The sequence below is a fragment of the Phocoena phocoena genome, chromosome 4, assembly GCF_963924675.1.
Source record: "Phocoena phocoena chromosome 4, mPhoPho1.1, whole genome shotgun sequence".
NCBI lineage: Eukaryota > Metazoa > Chordata > Mammalia > Artiodactyla > Phocoenidae > Phocoena > Phocoena phocoena.
Window position 1 is genome coordinate 77587851 of NC_089222.1, and position 15256 is coordinate 77603106.

Consider the following 15256-nt stretch of genomic DNA (forward strand, 5'->3'; position numbering starts at 1 on the left):
TCCCATTTTCCCTGATCATCTTAACGTGTTTCCCCTCAAAATCAGTCATTTTCCAACAGGATATTTTGTGGTCTGATTCCGCTGTCCTGCTCTCCAGTGGCTGACAGGGGCCCGTAGCCCATGCCTCCCTCCTCATCCCTCTGCCCCCCAGTCCCTTCTGGGCTGGCGTGGGGCTCTCCACCTCCCAGGAGAGGACGTGGAAGGAGGGAGAACACGGGTATCTATCTGTTAGAACAGGCTCCCTGGAAATAACCCACACCACCAAACAACTGGTTTAATTTTATTTCAAAATTGTACAAAACGGCCGTAAGCGGCTATAAAAAACTTCATCTTCAGAACACGTTGAAATTCAGAAACAACAGCAAAACAGGTATCCTTCACAGTGTAATGGAAAAGCTTTCTCTGAGGCAGAAATTACAACTCCTCCTTCTTCTTTCCTAGTCTCTCATGGTCTCCCTCCCGGAGTGTTCGAATAAAACTAGTAAATCCCAACTCCTGTAGCGGAGGGAAAGAGAAACAAAAGGAACTTTAACCTGATGCGGATGTGTGCCCCCCGCCTCCTCACTCCCCTTTCCTGACCGACACTGCGGCGTGCTCACTCCTCGGGACACAGAGAGGAGGCCGGGGGGTGGGGGAGTGGGTGGAGGTGGGGGCAGGGGGGAGCCAATGGGGGGGGTGGCGGCTGGCCACGTGGGGAGGGTCTGCTTGGCTACAGAGAAGCCCTGAAAAGTGGGTGAGGAAACTGTCCCGCACCCTGGAATCCACACCACACCCCCGCACCCCCCGGTTCTGGGGCCAAGACTTGTGCGAAAACCCCTTGAGATTTTCTTTCAGCCCGGCCAGAGCCTTGCCTTCTCAGCTCTGAGCATTGCAGCTGACCTCTGTGCTGTCCAGGAAGCCTCCTCAGTGGCTGTTTCCCTGCCCGTCAGCAGACAGAGCTTGGGGCAGGTGCCTCCCTGCAACTCACCGTCGGATTGGTGTCGTACTTTTCTGCAAACTTCCCGTAGTGGTAGTAGTGGAAAGTGGGGTAGGCCTTGATGGCCTCCTGCTGACACAGGTCCTGGTTCTTCTCTTTGATGCAGTCAACAGCGGCGCAGGCAATCTGTGGGGCCGAAGAAAGGGAGGGTCAGCACGGGGGTCTCCAGTCTGAGAGCTGAGGCCTGGACCAGGCTGTACTTGAGACCCACATCATTTGCTTTTGATCTCCTCCCCAAAAGCAGGGATACGCTGAAGCAAAGCATCCCCAGCCCAGAGCTCCACCGAGACTGACAGTGCCTGTTTTCAATTCCCCAGGCAGACAGGTGAGGTTAGGGGACTTAGCTTGGAATGGCCTCAGACTACCCTTTAAAATCAAGAGTATGATGACTGTAAAGGAAATTATGACTTGAAAGCATCTGTAAACACCACAAGTTTTGTGATGCTTTCTGTGAGGCACTGTGGGACTCATTCGTTCATCAACTAATATTTCCTGAACATCTTTTGGGGGAGGCAGGGTGGTACCAAGGTTAAGAATAAGAGCTTTGAAGTCAAGTTTCCCATGTGCAACTCTTGGCTTGGCTGCATATTAAGACTTAAGGAAAATTACCTAGCCTCTTGGTGCCTCAATGTCTCGTCTGTAAAATGGAGATAACAGTACCTAGACTATCAGGACATTATGAAGACTGAGTGAGAGAAGTCAGGTGAGGTGAAAGGGCACAGGACCTGGCACATGGTTAATGGTCAGTACACGTTAGCTGCTGTTATAATGACTCCTACTGGCCCCGGACACAAGCTCTGTCCCCAGTAGGAGCTCAGCATCTGGTCAGGGAGTTGGATAAAGAGGTGAATCCAAGGCATGACAGGAGGTGTGTGAAGGTGGTCCAGGGTGCCAAGACGGCCCAGGGAGTGGCACAGAGGCGCTCTGCAAAGTTTGCCACGTGGGCCAAGGCCTGATGGCGGAGGAGAAGCAGGTTCCAGCCAGGGGAGCACATTCCAGAAACCGGGACAGAGTTCAGCATGAGTAAAGCAAACAGTTTTTGGTCAGAAGGAGGTTAACTGGCCGTTGGCCTATTCTTGCCCATTGAACAAATTCCACATGCAGGGTAGTTTTTCCTTATTTATTGTTCTTTCCCAAAAAGAGGGTAAAAAGCAGACATGGGAAACTTTTCTCCTGTTGAGGGTCACAGAGCAGGGAAGGAGGGGAGAGGGTCAATTAAAGGCAACAGCAATCCACAAGCAGTACAGAAGAGGGGCCAGCAGCTTCTGATGAGAGGAGGCATTGATGGAAGTCCTGCTATGGGCCAAGCCTGTTCTAGATGCTATGAGGACAGTGGTGACCTTGACAAAGTCCATCATCAAGCGACTGACATTCTTACTGCAGGAAGGCAGTTAACAGACACATAACAAGTGAGATCACTGCAAAGTCCAAGGGACGCTCTGAAGAAATCAAAAGAGGGTGCTTGGATAAGACCATGGCCAGAGGGGTTGCTTTCGCCACGATGGCCAAGGAGGCCTTTCCAAGGAGATAACATTTGATCTGAGACCTGAGTGATGAGGAGGCAGCCAGCTGCGTGAAGGCCCGAGGAAAGAGCACCCAGCTAGGACCAGCTCATGCTGGGACCTGCCTGGGAGAGGAATGGGTGCGGTGCCTCCGAGGGCTGGAACCCACGCAGGAGCCCTGGCAGAACTACTACCACGCTGGAGGTTTAAAACTACTGAACAGCCGTGTCTCACAGAGTTCTCTGGCTGCTGGTTATTTCCATTTGGATGGAGGCCCCCTTTCCAGGTAGGAGAGCCCTGCAGGCCGCCAACAGTCAACGCTTACCGGTCTCTTACCTGTACCCAGGTGAGCGGGGCTACCGTTCCGCAGGCAGCAGCGCTGACAGGCAGTGAAGAGTGAGCTGTGGCCTGCACTCTGGTTACCAGTCACTCATCCTCCCTCACCCGCCCTCACGCCCCCCCTTCTACCTCTTCGGCTACGTTACGTTCTACATGATGAGACTTCTTAGAGCAGAGTCTGCAAACTCTGCACACAGTCCCTATCTGGCTCTCAGTCCTGTTCTATTTGGCCCACGCAGAATATTTTAAAAACATAAATCTGAATTAGCTGCCAACCTAGAAAAACAGCCAGAAGATTTTATGTAAAGTTTGGCTCTCCAGCTTCTCTTTAAAAGCCAAATCTGAGGGCACTTGCCCTGCCTTCCCATAGGCAACGTGTGGCTGGAAAAGAAGGGCGGCTGTCTCCTTCAGGCAGGGTCAACTTGCTGTTTGCCTGCGCCCCTGCAGGCTTCTGAGAACCCCAGCTTGCCCTCCAAAGACCCTCCTGAATTATTCAGAAACGTGAGGCAGAGCCTCCTCTGGCCGTCCTCAGGGTTGTTTCTCGGGGCAGGTGCTGAGCGGCCGTTCCAGGGTGGGGGACCATGCACATGGAGCAGCCTCTGTGTCCAGCCCTCGGCTAGGGGCTGTCACTCCCCTGCTAGGCTGTGAAAGCGTTTGATGAGCGCTGCTCCGGGCCGCTGCTCTCCCTGCATCCGGTTTAAATTATGAATTTAATTTGTATACATTAAAATGGGGAAATGTGGGAAGCAGTGGGAAATGTCGTGTACAGTTTTACAAATCGACTGAAATAAAAATGGGTCCTCATTCTGAATCCCCTCGAATTAGCTGCCAGCCACATATACAATATGCTTCTTCTGGCTGCAAAGGCTCCCTTGCTCTCAGTCTCTGTAGGAAGAGGGGAGACAAGCACAGGCCCCTCTACAGGAAGTGACTGAGACTCTTTGGAAAGAAGGCAGCAAATAAACCTCTTCGCATCTATCCCAATTTCACCTGTCGAAGCGCCTGCCCCCCTTTATACCCACTCAAGACCTGCAATGACTCACCTACGGCACCAAACGTACACTGACTTCTAGATTCGTTCCATGGTAGGTGGCTGTCGTGCCCTGCAATGTCCCCTTTGCCCAGCACTTGACTTGCCACTGGCACCTGCAACTCTTGGCTGAAGGGAGCTAGAAGTAAGGCCCACAATGGACGGGGCTTGCAGACATGTCCCCTGGCTTTCTCGCCTCTGAGGGGGATGGCTCTGTCCCTGCTGAGGTCTCCAGGGACTGAGCCTAGTTACCCATGCGGTAATTTGCTCATTAACACACCTGCTCTGGCTTCCCTTCCTCCATCCCCTCAACTGCTTCCTAAGACCACCTCCCCCAAAATCCCCTGCATAAGAGTCCCAGGCCCTGAGTCCACATCTGGGAGACCTCTGACGATGCCTATTCTTTCAGTTCTGATGCTGCCCCTTTCCAGCTGGGTAACTTTGGGCTAATCATTTAACATCTCTGAGAGTCAATCTCCTCATCGGTAAAATGAGTAATAATACCTAGCTGACTAAACGACTGTGAGGACAACACAACGTAAGGCTTTAAAAGTACTAGCAGAAGAGGCGCTCACAGGAAACATCAAATACATCATCTGGTTCCTTCATCTAGCCAACGTTTACAGAGGTTTCAGGCGTCAAGACTGTGGGGGATTCAAGGACAAACGAGGTCCCTGTCTTCAGGGAGCTTTCCCTTCTGATGGAACTCGGGGGACCATACACAGCACACGCAACACGGCCAGAGCCTCGTCAGCCAATCACAGAGGGGCTCCTGCTGCCCCAGAGCCCATTCCCGGGACGACCTTGCACCTGGCCGGGAGCTGTGCTGCATTGCTGTTCCCTCAGCCCCTACCCCCAGGCTGGGACACCCTGAGGTACAGGGAGAGAGAGGCCCCACTTTGCCAGCCCGGTGATCCCGACCCCCGCCTGCACCCACCAGCCTTCCACCTGAGACCCTTGTCCTCCACGCCACGTCCAGAATGCTTCTGTTCCAACACTAACAGTGTGCAGCCCTTTCTCCCCCGCAGCATGTCAACTGCTAAAGTCCCCAGTAACCTCCTGGGAGGGGGAGGCTCCCCAGTTAAAATATGGGCTGCCTCACACAGCTTTATTGATTCAGTAAAATAAATCTCTGCAGGAGCTAATATTGACTTTGGCTATGAAAATGGAAGTGAACAACCAACTGCATATTGACTGGGGAAGGAACAGGGACCAAATTCTGGGTGGGAAAAAAAAAATGCAGTTCTGGCTCAGAGGTGCCAGCACGGGGTGTCAGGAAGGAGTCAGGAGACCCAGTTCCGGCTGCCGGTGACCCACTGCGCGCCCCTGGGCAAGAGACGCAGCTCCTCTCTGGGCCTTGACCTGCTTGAGGAGAAGGAGAGGGCTGGACAGGCCAGTGGTCCCCAAACACCAGCCTGTGGCCAGCAGAAGCCAGCTCTTAAAAATGACACATTCCTGGAACCATCCCCCAGAGGCTCTGAGCTGACAGTTCTAGGATAGCACCCAGCCATCATGGCACCAGTACCCCAGACCAGAGAGAGAAGGCTTCCCTGCTATTACTGAGAGCCGCCTCTAGGAACCCCAGGCCTGCCGGCTGCCTGGGACAGAAAAGTTAAAGTGTGTTCCTGAAAATGAGTGAGAGTGATGCCTGGCTTGGAATAAAGGAAGCTGGAAGGAGGGACAGAGGGAATAACAGGGGGAATGACTCCAGGAAAAGGTCAGCAACATTACTGGCCCAAGTTAAGACAATGAAGCAAAGGCATATCAGTATCTCAGAGAAGGAGGGGGTCACCATGGAAATGGGACCCCTTTGCATCAGCAGAGGGGACAGGGAAGAGGAGGAATGGCCCTCAGCTGCCTACCGTGGGCACGGCCAGCCTGGCCTCGTTGGGACTGATGTGTTCCCTTCACAGACCCTGGAGCGCGGAGACCTGAGCATCTCGTGGGGCAGGAAGCCCCCACACCTGTCACTCTCCTGTGTGTCCAGAGCACCAAGTGTTCTGGGTGAAGAATGATGGGAGTTGATATGGAGAGACTGCCAGTCTAGTCCTGGCCCCGGGGAGTAAAGGCCTCCCCACACCAACCAACACCCAGCCCCACAGGGACGAGCAGCCTGGGCTGTGCCGGAGCTCTCAGACTGGAGGCAGCCACTGTGCTCAGGCCCCGGCTGGCAGAATCGGCTGGAGTGGTGAGGGAGACGGAAGACAGGAAGTCCCTTCTTGCCGTGCCCCTCTCAATGCAGGCCAAGTGGCAGGGAAAGGAGAAAAATTTTTCTGGTTCTTGTATTCCCTCCTGATGGTGAAGGGTGCCTCAAGGGCACAGGCAGGACTTCTGGGTGACAACGGGACTCCCCAAGTTCAGGGAAGGGGCTCGGAGTCTAAGTCTTCACATACATGCCCGTGGCCTACCCTGGCTTCCTCTGACTCACTGTCCCTGTACAGCTCTCACCATCCCATCTCCACCACCGTAGGGTTGATGCAAGGTGATCTCATCATCTGTATCCCACCTGCCCTGGCTGCACCTAACAATTCCACCTGGGAAAATAGGGCAGCAGGCAGAGATGCACCGGACTTTGGCCTTGGGTGTGCGTGAGCGCATTTTGGGGGTCTTTCAGGGGACAGGTTCCTATGATGGAGCCCCAGGCTGGGAAGAGCCTTTGAAACCATCTAGACCAGCACCCTGACTTTAGAAGAAGGGAACTCGAGGCCTGGAGAGTCTTCCAGCTCACGTAGTTTAACAGCAGCCCCGATGCACCAGTCTGAGTTCCGGGGTCTTCTCCCTGCCATACACTCCCTCAGCCTTGGAGTCTGCCCTGGCTGCTGGGGCGGCCTGGGGGAATGTGCCCGGGGCCCCCTCCCCGCTCTCTAATCCAATCTGTAGCTCTAGCTTGTTAATTTTATGCTTCATCCATCAGCAGCTGCAGGAGCCTTTCACTTAGGTGGGATGAGGCTCTGCACACACGGCCGTGCTCTCCTCCACCTTGGCCGCCTCCGGTTGACTTTTGTTGGATTTTTTTTTATTTGTACTTTTAATTATACAAGTAATGCATGACTACAAATCCTACCATAAAAAGATTTGAACACTAAAGAATAAACAAAATGACCCCTTTACCACCCTCTCCTCCAAGGAAGGGCTGTAACAGTTCAGTGTATCCCTTTTAGTTGATTTTGCAGCATAAATGCAGCCTGCTCTATCCTGCCTTGTGAAAAGGATGTCCTGGTTGCCAGGAATCCCCGGGTCTCAGCAGAACCTGTCTGGGGAGGGAGGGCACCTGAACAGAAGGGAGGAAGGTGTGGGCACTGGTGGCAGGGGGAAGCTGGAGGTGGGACGAGAGATGAAGAGGAAGGGGGTCCTTACCTTTCGGTCATCTTTGAAGGCATCAGCAGTGGCAGTAAAGTGTGGAATGACCTTCTTACAATGCGGGCACCCTGCGTGAGAAGGGAGGAGAGAGTTACACACGTGGGGGAGGCTGCAGAGCCAGGGGCCCTGCCTGGAACCTCCAGAGAAGCATTTCCAGGAGTTTCTCTCCACCCAACAGACTTTGGGGTTCATCTGATTCCCACCCCCTGCGCACCCCACTGTCAGGGTTCACGTATCAACTCCACCACTCAGACCCTCCACTGCGCGTCTGCTGTTGGCAAGAGGGCTCTGCAGGAGGCCTGTGCCAGCGCCAGGTCCATTCCTGCCCAGGACCTCCCACCCCACACTCTCCCATCACACACACACCCACGAGGCTGGGGGTCAGGGAGACAGACACTGTGGTCTTTCCCTGCAAGCTCCTTCCACACAGGGCTGCCCTCAGGGTCCATAAGAGCCTGGTCCAGGGTGCAGTGGGAGCTTTGGGCTTAGAAAGAAGGACGCATGCTCGGGATTCTCTGAGCCTGTCACAAGGTCCCTTCTCTCGCCCCAGGGACAGTAGCAAATCTCTCCACTTCATGACTGAGAAAGTGGGGCTGGGGAAGTAGGGGGCTGGGAGCAGGCCCTCTGCCTGACCCCGGCAACTCACGCTTTGCCGCTGTTTCCCACATTCCCAGCAGCCCTCACCCCAGACTGAGCAGCCAAACCAGGCCCCTGGTCCTCATGCTGTCCTTCCTCCCTGCTCCACAATCCACCCGAACCCCAGATCCAGGAAAGGGAGACTCAAGGTCAGGCTAAGAGGAGGATAAGCTGCCAGGAGTCCCTGACGTTTCTCAGGGCCTGGGTTCCCAACCCAGGGGCGAGGATCCGTAGTTTTGGAGACCCTGGACGGGACAGAGGTGTATGTGGTGCCCTGAGCCCCTTCAGCTCCAGTGACAGGTCTCAGGCCCGGGGCTGGGACCTGTGTGGGACCACTTTCTCCTCCTGTTTCAGCAAGCCCGGGGCAGCGTCCACTGAGCAGAAAGCCCAGGAAGCTGCAGGTCACTCTGTCCCAGACCCGCTTCCCTGGCCCCTCCCTCAGTGCTCGCCAATTAAACCCCAAGCCCACCCCTCCCAACCACCCTCCAGACACTGAACCCAACTGCCAAGAGAACAGCACTGCTTTGAGGGAAGGAGTTCCCTGACTGTGGTGATTAATTCTGATCAAAACACAGGTGGGAGAGGCCAGATGCCCCATGGGCAGACCTGGCTCTAGCCAGCTTCCTGACAAACAGCCCTCCCATGGCCTTGGGGAAACCCAGGCAGGGAGGGAACCGAGACAGCCTGGCTCATCTGCTCTTTCCCTTTTCAAAATAAGGTAATAATGACTGGCGTTTCAGAGGGCTTTGTGAATCCAAATTAAGGCTGAGCTACATGTGAATTTAGCACCTGAGCCTTTTCCTGAGATGGGCGGGACCACCCATGTGGCCTGGCTGGCAGAGTGGCCAGCTGGCCCCAGAGCAGCGTGGATGGTGATGGGGAGGCGGCTTCAGGGGATTTTCCCAGCATCCATCACAGGAGTAGAGAAGACAGCTAGGCTGGTTACGTGTTATACCAGAACTGAGATAAAGTACCTCGCAGAGCCGAACGCACGGCAGGTGCTACTGGCAATTACAAGAACACTGGCCCAACAGAGGGAAGAATGGCTCAAGTTCATGAAAACAGCATACTACAAAGGAGTGATGGTATACAGCTTTCAAAACGTGTGAAGAGCACAACGTGCTGGCTGAGAGCGCGTCAAAGCGTGCCCTGTGGCACCTAGAGGTCCCCTGTGAGCGGCACACGGACACCCATTAAGACATCAGGCTGGCCGGAAATAAGCTACTCCCTCCCCCCAAATCTGGTGTCACTACTCATTTCTCCTTTCTAACCTCTCTGCTTACTGAAAGTATAAAGGTCACTGTCAGCCTAGTGCAAATTCCTGCTGCCATCAATTTAAAGCATCTAGGTCTCAGATTAATGGCCTTCTGGTACATCTCATTTTCTCATTATCCAAAAGAAAGAGGATGGCAGATGAATAACTAGAGGGGAGGCTGTTTTAGAAAGGGCATGAAGATGTTTCCCAGATGTGTCAGTTGGGCCAGAACAGGCATGATTTTTTAATTTGGGCTCTTTAAAAAGGTACCACCTCTGTGTAACTGGAAATGAAAGCAGCCTCCCAGAGTGGGGAAAGAGGAACAAAGACCAAGGACAGGACAGAAAATTCCAATTCTAGAGACTCAGCCAAGCTGGCCTAAAAAGGGCAGTCACCACGACCAGACCATGATTCAGAGCAATGTGGGGGGCTTGGAACAGAAGAGAACAATGAAACAGCAGGAGGAAGAGCTGTGGAGAAACTGGGCAGGTAGGAAGTGGGGGGAGAGGAGAAATGGGGGTTGGTGTTTGCTTTTTTACTTTATACCTACCTTTATCTGTAGTATTTAGGTTCTTTATATAAAAGTATATGTTATATACTACATAAATTATAAATAAGGATATATTATTTTTATCACTGAAAACATTTTAAAGATTTTTTTTGTCTTTAGCTAGTTCCCTCTTTCCCTGCCTCTGTCCACTGATGAACACACACGTCTCAGGAGCCTGGAGCAGAGCTCAGGACAGGAAAGTACAGCAGGGGAGATGGGAGACTCCAGGCACCAAGCCCTCTGCCAACAGGTGAGTCGCTCAGTGACGGGGCCCTGTGTGGACCGTGTTTAGTTATTTTTGTCAGGGCAGTCTGTGAGGCCCTTGAAGCCGGCAGGGACCAGGCCTCCTTCCCTTGTATCCTGGGTCCCCAAAAACATCCAGCACACAGCGGTTACTTGAGGCAGGTCATTAGCACCCCAGCAGGGTAAGCATCCCCTGAGGTCTGGGGGGGAAGCGGGGAGCATTTCTTTTTCTTTTTTTTTTTTTTTGCAGTACGCGGGCCTCTCACTGCTGTGGCCTCTCCTGTTGCGGAGCACAGGCTCCGGACGCGCAAGCTCAGCGGCCATAGCTCACGGGCCCAGCCGCTCCGCGGCATGTGGGATCCTCCCGGACCGGGGCACGAACCTGCGTCCCCTGCATCGGCAGGCAGACTCCCAACCACTGCGCCACCAGGGAAGCCCGGGGAGCATTTCTAGGGAAAGTATTTAGTCTGGACTTTCTCAAATCCACCCAGTGGCTGGTCAAGGACTCCTACTTCTCTGGCCAGGTTCCCGCCGGCTGCCGGGAAAGTAATCACCCTCTGAATTGGGACTGTGACTAAAGGAGAGCACCAGCCCAGGCTGCAGGAAGGGCTCTGTCACTGACTTGCTGCCATGGCTTGGGCAAGTCAGGCATCCCCCGAGTCTCAGTCCTGCACCCCCAACTCTGCCCAGAGGGAAGACAACTTCTTAAAATCCACTCAGTCTTCCAGGATTACTCTAAGGACAGAGGAGGACAGGAAGAAGCTCTATAAGGAACCGACAGGGCACAAGGCCCACATGCGGAAGAAAAGGCAAAAACAGAGGGAAGTGTCAGCTGCCTGAGGGCGGGGTCTGAGGCTGGGCCAGGAGGCGACCTGCCCAGACAGTGAGAACTGAGGAGAGACTTTACAGATTATTGACACTGGAGAGGTAGGGGCAGGAGGTTAGGACACGACTGAGCTGCCTGCTTCTCTGTGGAGCCCAGCTTTATTATCCCCATTCCATTACACGAAGCTGTAACCTTGGGGAGAGAGAGGGCAACAGAAGAGTGAGAAAACCAAGAGCCTTTCCTTTAGGTATCAATGAACAACTTTAAAATGGGAATACACAAAATTTGAGACCACAAACACCAACATTAGCAGACGTGTCATTCCTTCCACTTAGGCTTGGATTAAAGTGGGGATCACGGTGAGGACCTCTGAGTGACTATGATGGTACTTTTACCCCCGTTTCAAATCCATGGCTTCAGAGCCACTTGGGAAGGTCAGGGAAAGGAGGCTGGGCTGGGAGTGCTCAGCAAGATGAGGGAAGCAGAGGCCTAACCGGGCTGGCTGAATTCCCAGCTGCTAAGTTGCAGGGTTCAAAGGTGAAGTCAGTGCCTGCAGGGATGGAGGGAGCAGACAGGAGGGAGGAGGCGGCTGGGTGGGAGTTTCCAGGCAGTTGAGGGGACTGAACAATTACAAGGCAGGCCCCTGGCACAGACAGAAGCAGCGGGCTTCAGGACTGATGTGCAGACAGAACCTGACAGAGCTGGACCTGGATCCTGAAGGACCTCGGCCTGGAATGAAACCTGCTCACAGCAGACAGCCCAGAGTCGGCCTGCGGCTGCCCTGGTCCCTGGGGGGATCTTCTCAGTTCAGTCAGGCCCACCCCTCTCCCTCGCCCCTCAGCGAGCGCCCCAGCTACTTACAAGGGGCGTAGAACATGACCAAGGCGTGCTTTTTCCTCTTCAGGGTGTCCCGGAAGCTGTCCCCAGCCAGATGCACCACGCTGGTCTGCTGCTCTTCCCAGGCAGGCTCTGGGGGTGGAGGGGACTCAGGACTGCAAGAACCGGGGGTGGAGGGGAGACAGTCATTAGGAGAAGCTCGTGTACAGGCAAGCGCTTCCGCCGCCCCCAACCACTCGGGGAGCACGTGAGAAAAAAAATCACTTTGCATCCTTTCTAAAACTGAATTTAAAACCTCAGTTTAAACATGAAGAACTGTGAACCATCTGCGAAGATCCCCTCTAAGGAGCGTATTAAGAAGCCATCCTGTGACGGTGTGGAAGACCCGAGTCGCTTTTAGGACCTCTCCAGTCATCTCCTTGCCATGGGGAGAAGCCCCTGCACCTGGGCTCCCTTCCCCTCCCTCCTGCCTCTCCTGGGACCCTGAAGCACCCTCCATTATCTTCTGCTCCTGAGCCTTTGTTCTGGTGGACAGAGCATGCGCCATGGAGTGAGGTGGGTCTGGGTTCGAATCCAGATTACTGATCACCTGTGTGACCTTAGGTAAGTTACCAAACCCCACTGAGCTTCCATTTTCTTTTCTGCTAAATGAGTACAGTTGAGACCTACTTCCTGGGCTCCTTATGAAGAGCAGAGACAGTGTATATGAAGCACCTAGTCAGTCAGGCAACTAACAGTTGCTAAGAGCCTATATGCTCTCATAAATGACAGGCATTCGATAAGGGTTTATAATTTTTCAGTCTCCTGTTCACTAGTTCCCTCCACTCTGCCTCACAAAAGTACAGATCTTCAGGGTCTTTTAAAGCCTTTGCTGCCCTTGTCCCCCTCCCTACAACCACACTTCTCCCTCCCTTCTCTGAGAAGTGTCTCTGGGGAGCGGTCTGGACCCCACGCTGCCACATGCACCCCCTGCACTCCCTCCTTCATGCCAGCACCACCTCGCTTCTGACCACCAGGCCTCAGGCCTTGTACCCAGCGAGGGCAGCATGAGTGCAGCACCAGGCACCCCACGGCCTCTCTCACCTTTCAGAAGCCCTCCTACCAGAGACCCCTTCCCTACCTTCCCGACAGCCTTCTCTCTTCTGGTTCTATCTCTGTGCCCCTGCAATTCCCACAAGATCTCATCCCTCTGCGCGGCTTCCATAATCCCCTAGGCTGAGGGTGACTCGAGCCCTGGCCTCTCACCCAAGCCCCCTATTTCCAGGTGTTTTTCAGGTATTTCCACCTGGAGGTCCCACTGTCACCCCAATCCCAACAAGACTTAGAACTCTTCCCTCTCGTCCACACTTCCCAAAAACAGCTTTCTTCCCCAACTTCTTCGTTTTGGTTAATGGCACCCCTGCTCTCGTGACCAAGACCGGCCCCTCCCACCGTTCCTGTCTTCCCCACTTCTTTGCCCTCCAGGTGCCCTGTCAAACACCCTGGACTCTTCGGCTGACACCAACCTTCTGCTCTGCCCTGTCCCTGCATCCTGCCTCCCCGGGCTGGCCTGCTGGTGGGCACATCTCAGTCACCCAAGTGCGGCCACTTGTGCACAAGCCTGGAAGTGCCATCAGCCTCCCCCGACACTGTCTGTTTGCCCTCCTGCTGGTGACCTCAACCCTTCATCTCAGAGCATCTGCTGTTTATGCTCTGCCTGGAGGATTCCTTCCAAGCTCCCCAAAGAACCACTATTTGTCCCTAGGCAAGGCCCTTCACCTCTCTGAACCTAAGTTTCTTCACCAAGGAAATAGGAATAAAAACTCTGGCCTCAGTAGGATCTGAGTACGAAATGGGGCAACAGCTATCAAAGCACGCTGCAAAAGCTGGGAAGGTTCTAGCACTTAGGGGTTGGTGCTGGCAGTTACAGTGCTGTATGAGAGCTGGCTCAGAGGCCGTGGCCCACGGGCCCAGCCACTCCGCGGCACGTGGGATCTTCCCGGACCGGGGCATGAACCCGCGTCCCCACAGCTTCCTCTCTTTGAGTATTTCCACACACCACGCACTGTGCTAAAGCACAAAAACCCAATTTAACTCTCCGGACAAGTCTATGGGAAAAGTACAGTCTCCACGTCACAGATGGGAAACTGGGGCTTAGCAGGGTCACGTAAATGGCATGGGGTTACGATCTGAGTGCAGGGCTCTTAGACTCCAAAGTCCATGCTCTTGGGCTTCCCTGGTGGCGCAGTGGTTGGGAGTCTGCCTGCCGATGCAGGGGACACGGGTTCATGCCCCGGTCTGGGAAGATCCCACATGCCGCGGAGCGGCTGGGCCCGTGAGCCATGGCCGCTGAGCCTGCGCGTCCGGAGCCTGTGCTCCGCAACGGGAGAGGCCACAACAGTGAGAGGCCTGCGTACCGCAAAAAAAAAAAACAAAAAAAGTCCATGCCCTTACCCTAGTGCTTTTCAGGCGCTCAGCAGTGGTGACTATGGACAGGAAGGACAGAGACCCTCCATGCTCGCTATTTGTGTCCAGGCTTCTGGAGCGGGGATTAGCAACGATAAATGCTCTGATTCCCCAGCTCTCTAACCACAGTGCAAGCACCAGGGACCTCACCTCAGGCCCCACCCTGCTCAGTCCTTCCTCCTTCCCAGTAAACCAGCACTGGCACCAGAGCAAGGCCAGAGGCGGGTGTAAAGAGCAACCTGCCTCCTGCACCAAAGGCCCGGAGGAGAGAGCACCTCGCCCCTCTTGGAGATGAACCACTGCTCCGTTCTGGTCCCTAAGACAAGGGCTGGCTACTCTTAGAATCTACCCGCAGTGATCAGGAGCAAGCTGAGACCTGGACCTGGCCAGCCCACTCACCTCTTGCCAGGGCCTCTCCTGAACCTAGTGGCTCATCCCATTCCATAAGCTGGCGTTTCTCAAAACCCCATGGCTGAGGGTTTCACTCACACCTCCTGAATCAAAGCTGCAGGGACGGCAGCCCTACCATCTGTACTTTAAGCAGCACCTCAACACCTGTAACGCTGGCGTCCACCCAGGTTCGAGGACCGATGTCCTAACAAAGTAACTCCTTCTGGATGCTGCTGTTCTGCACAGTTCTCGCGTCACTTTGTGACCCTAAAGTCTTGGTTCTCACGTGGACATCATTATGCCATGTACCGGGGCCTCTGCAAAGGCTGGAGTCTGTCTTCTTTTACTTCATGTTCCCCCCAGTGCTGAAATAAGGCAGTATTCTCAAATATTCAAGTTATATGTGTATGTGTGTGTGTGTGTGTGTGTGTGTGTGTGTGTGTGTGTCTGTCTGTCTGTCTCGGGGGAGGGGTGTGGACAGGAGAAAGCACCTGTGTGGTGGCCCAGTTAGTCCCCTCACAGGAGGGGGAAATGCTAAGAACTGCGGGTTCCACGGTCCTTGGATGAGCAATTGCAAGGCTCCTCGTGTTCTCTGGACTTGCAGGCTGTTGTGGGCTGAACTGTGTCCCCCGCCCCAAATTCATATGTTGAAGTCCTAATGCCAACTACCCTAGAATGTGACTGTATTTGGAGATAGAGTCCTTAGAGAGGTAATTAAGTTAAAATTAAGTCATTAGGGTAGACCCTAACCCAACTTCACACTGGTGTCCTTTTAAGAAGAGGAGATCAGGACACAGACACTGAGGGAAGACCGTGTGAAAACACAGGGAGAAGATGGACATGGAGAGGCCTCAGAGAAAGCAACCC

The 15256-nt window shown here is 54.1% G+C and overlaps 1 protein-coding gene across 1 annotated transcript in view; it reads right to left on the bottom strand.

The window, feature by feature from the left end:
* Positions 1-264: 264 nt before the first annotated feature.
* The window catches only part of PDIA5 (protein disulfide isomerase family A member 5), a 92781-nt gene continuing 77789 nt past the window's right edge, over positions 265-15256 (bottom strand). The window contains exons 14-17 of the mRNA XM_065876366.1: positions 11579-11709; positions 7205-7275; positions 968-1102; positions 265-495 (exon numbers count right to left, since the gene is read on the bottom strand). Coding sequence (XP_065732438.1) covers positions 415-495; positions 968-1102; positions 7205-7275; positions 11579-11709 — 418 coding nt within the window. The 3' untranslated portion in view covers positions 265-414. The remainder of the gene's footprint in view (positions 496-967; positions 1103-7204; positions 7276-11578; positions 11710-15256) is intronic.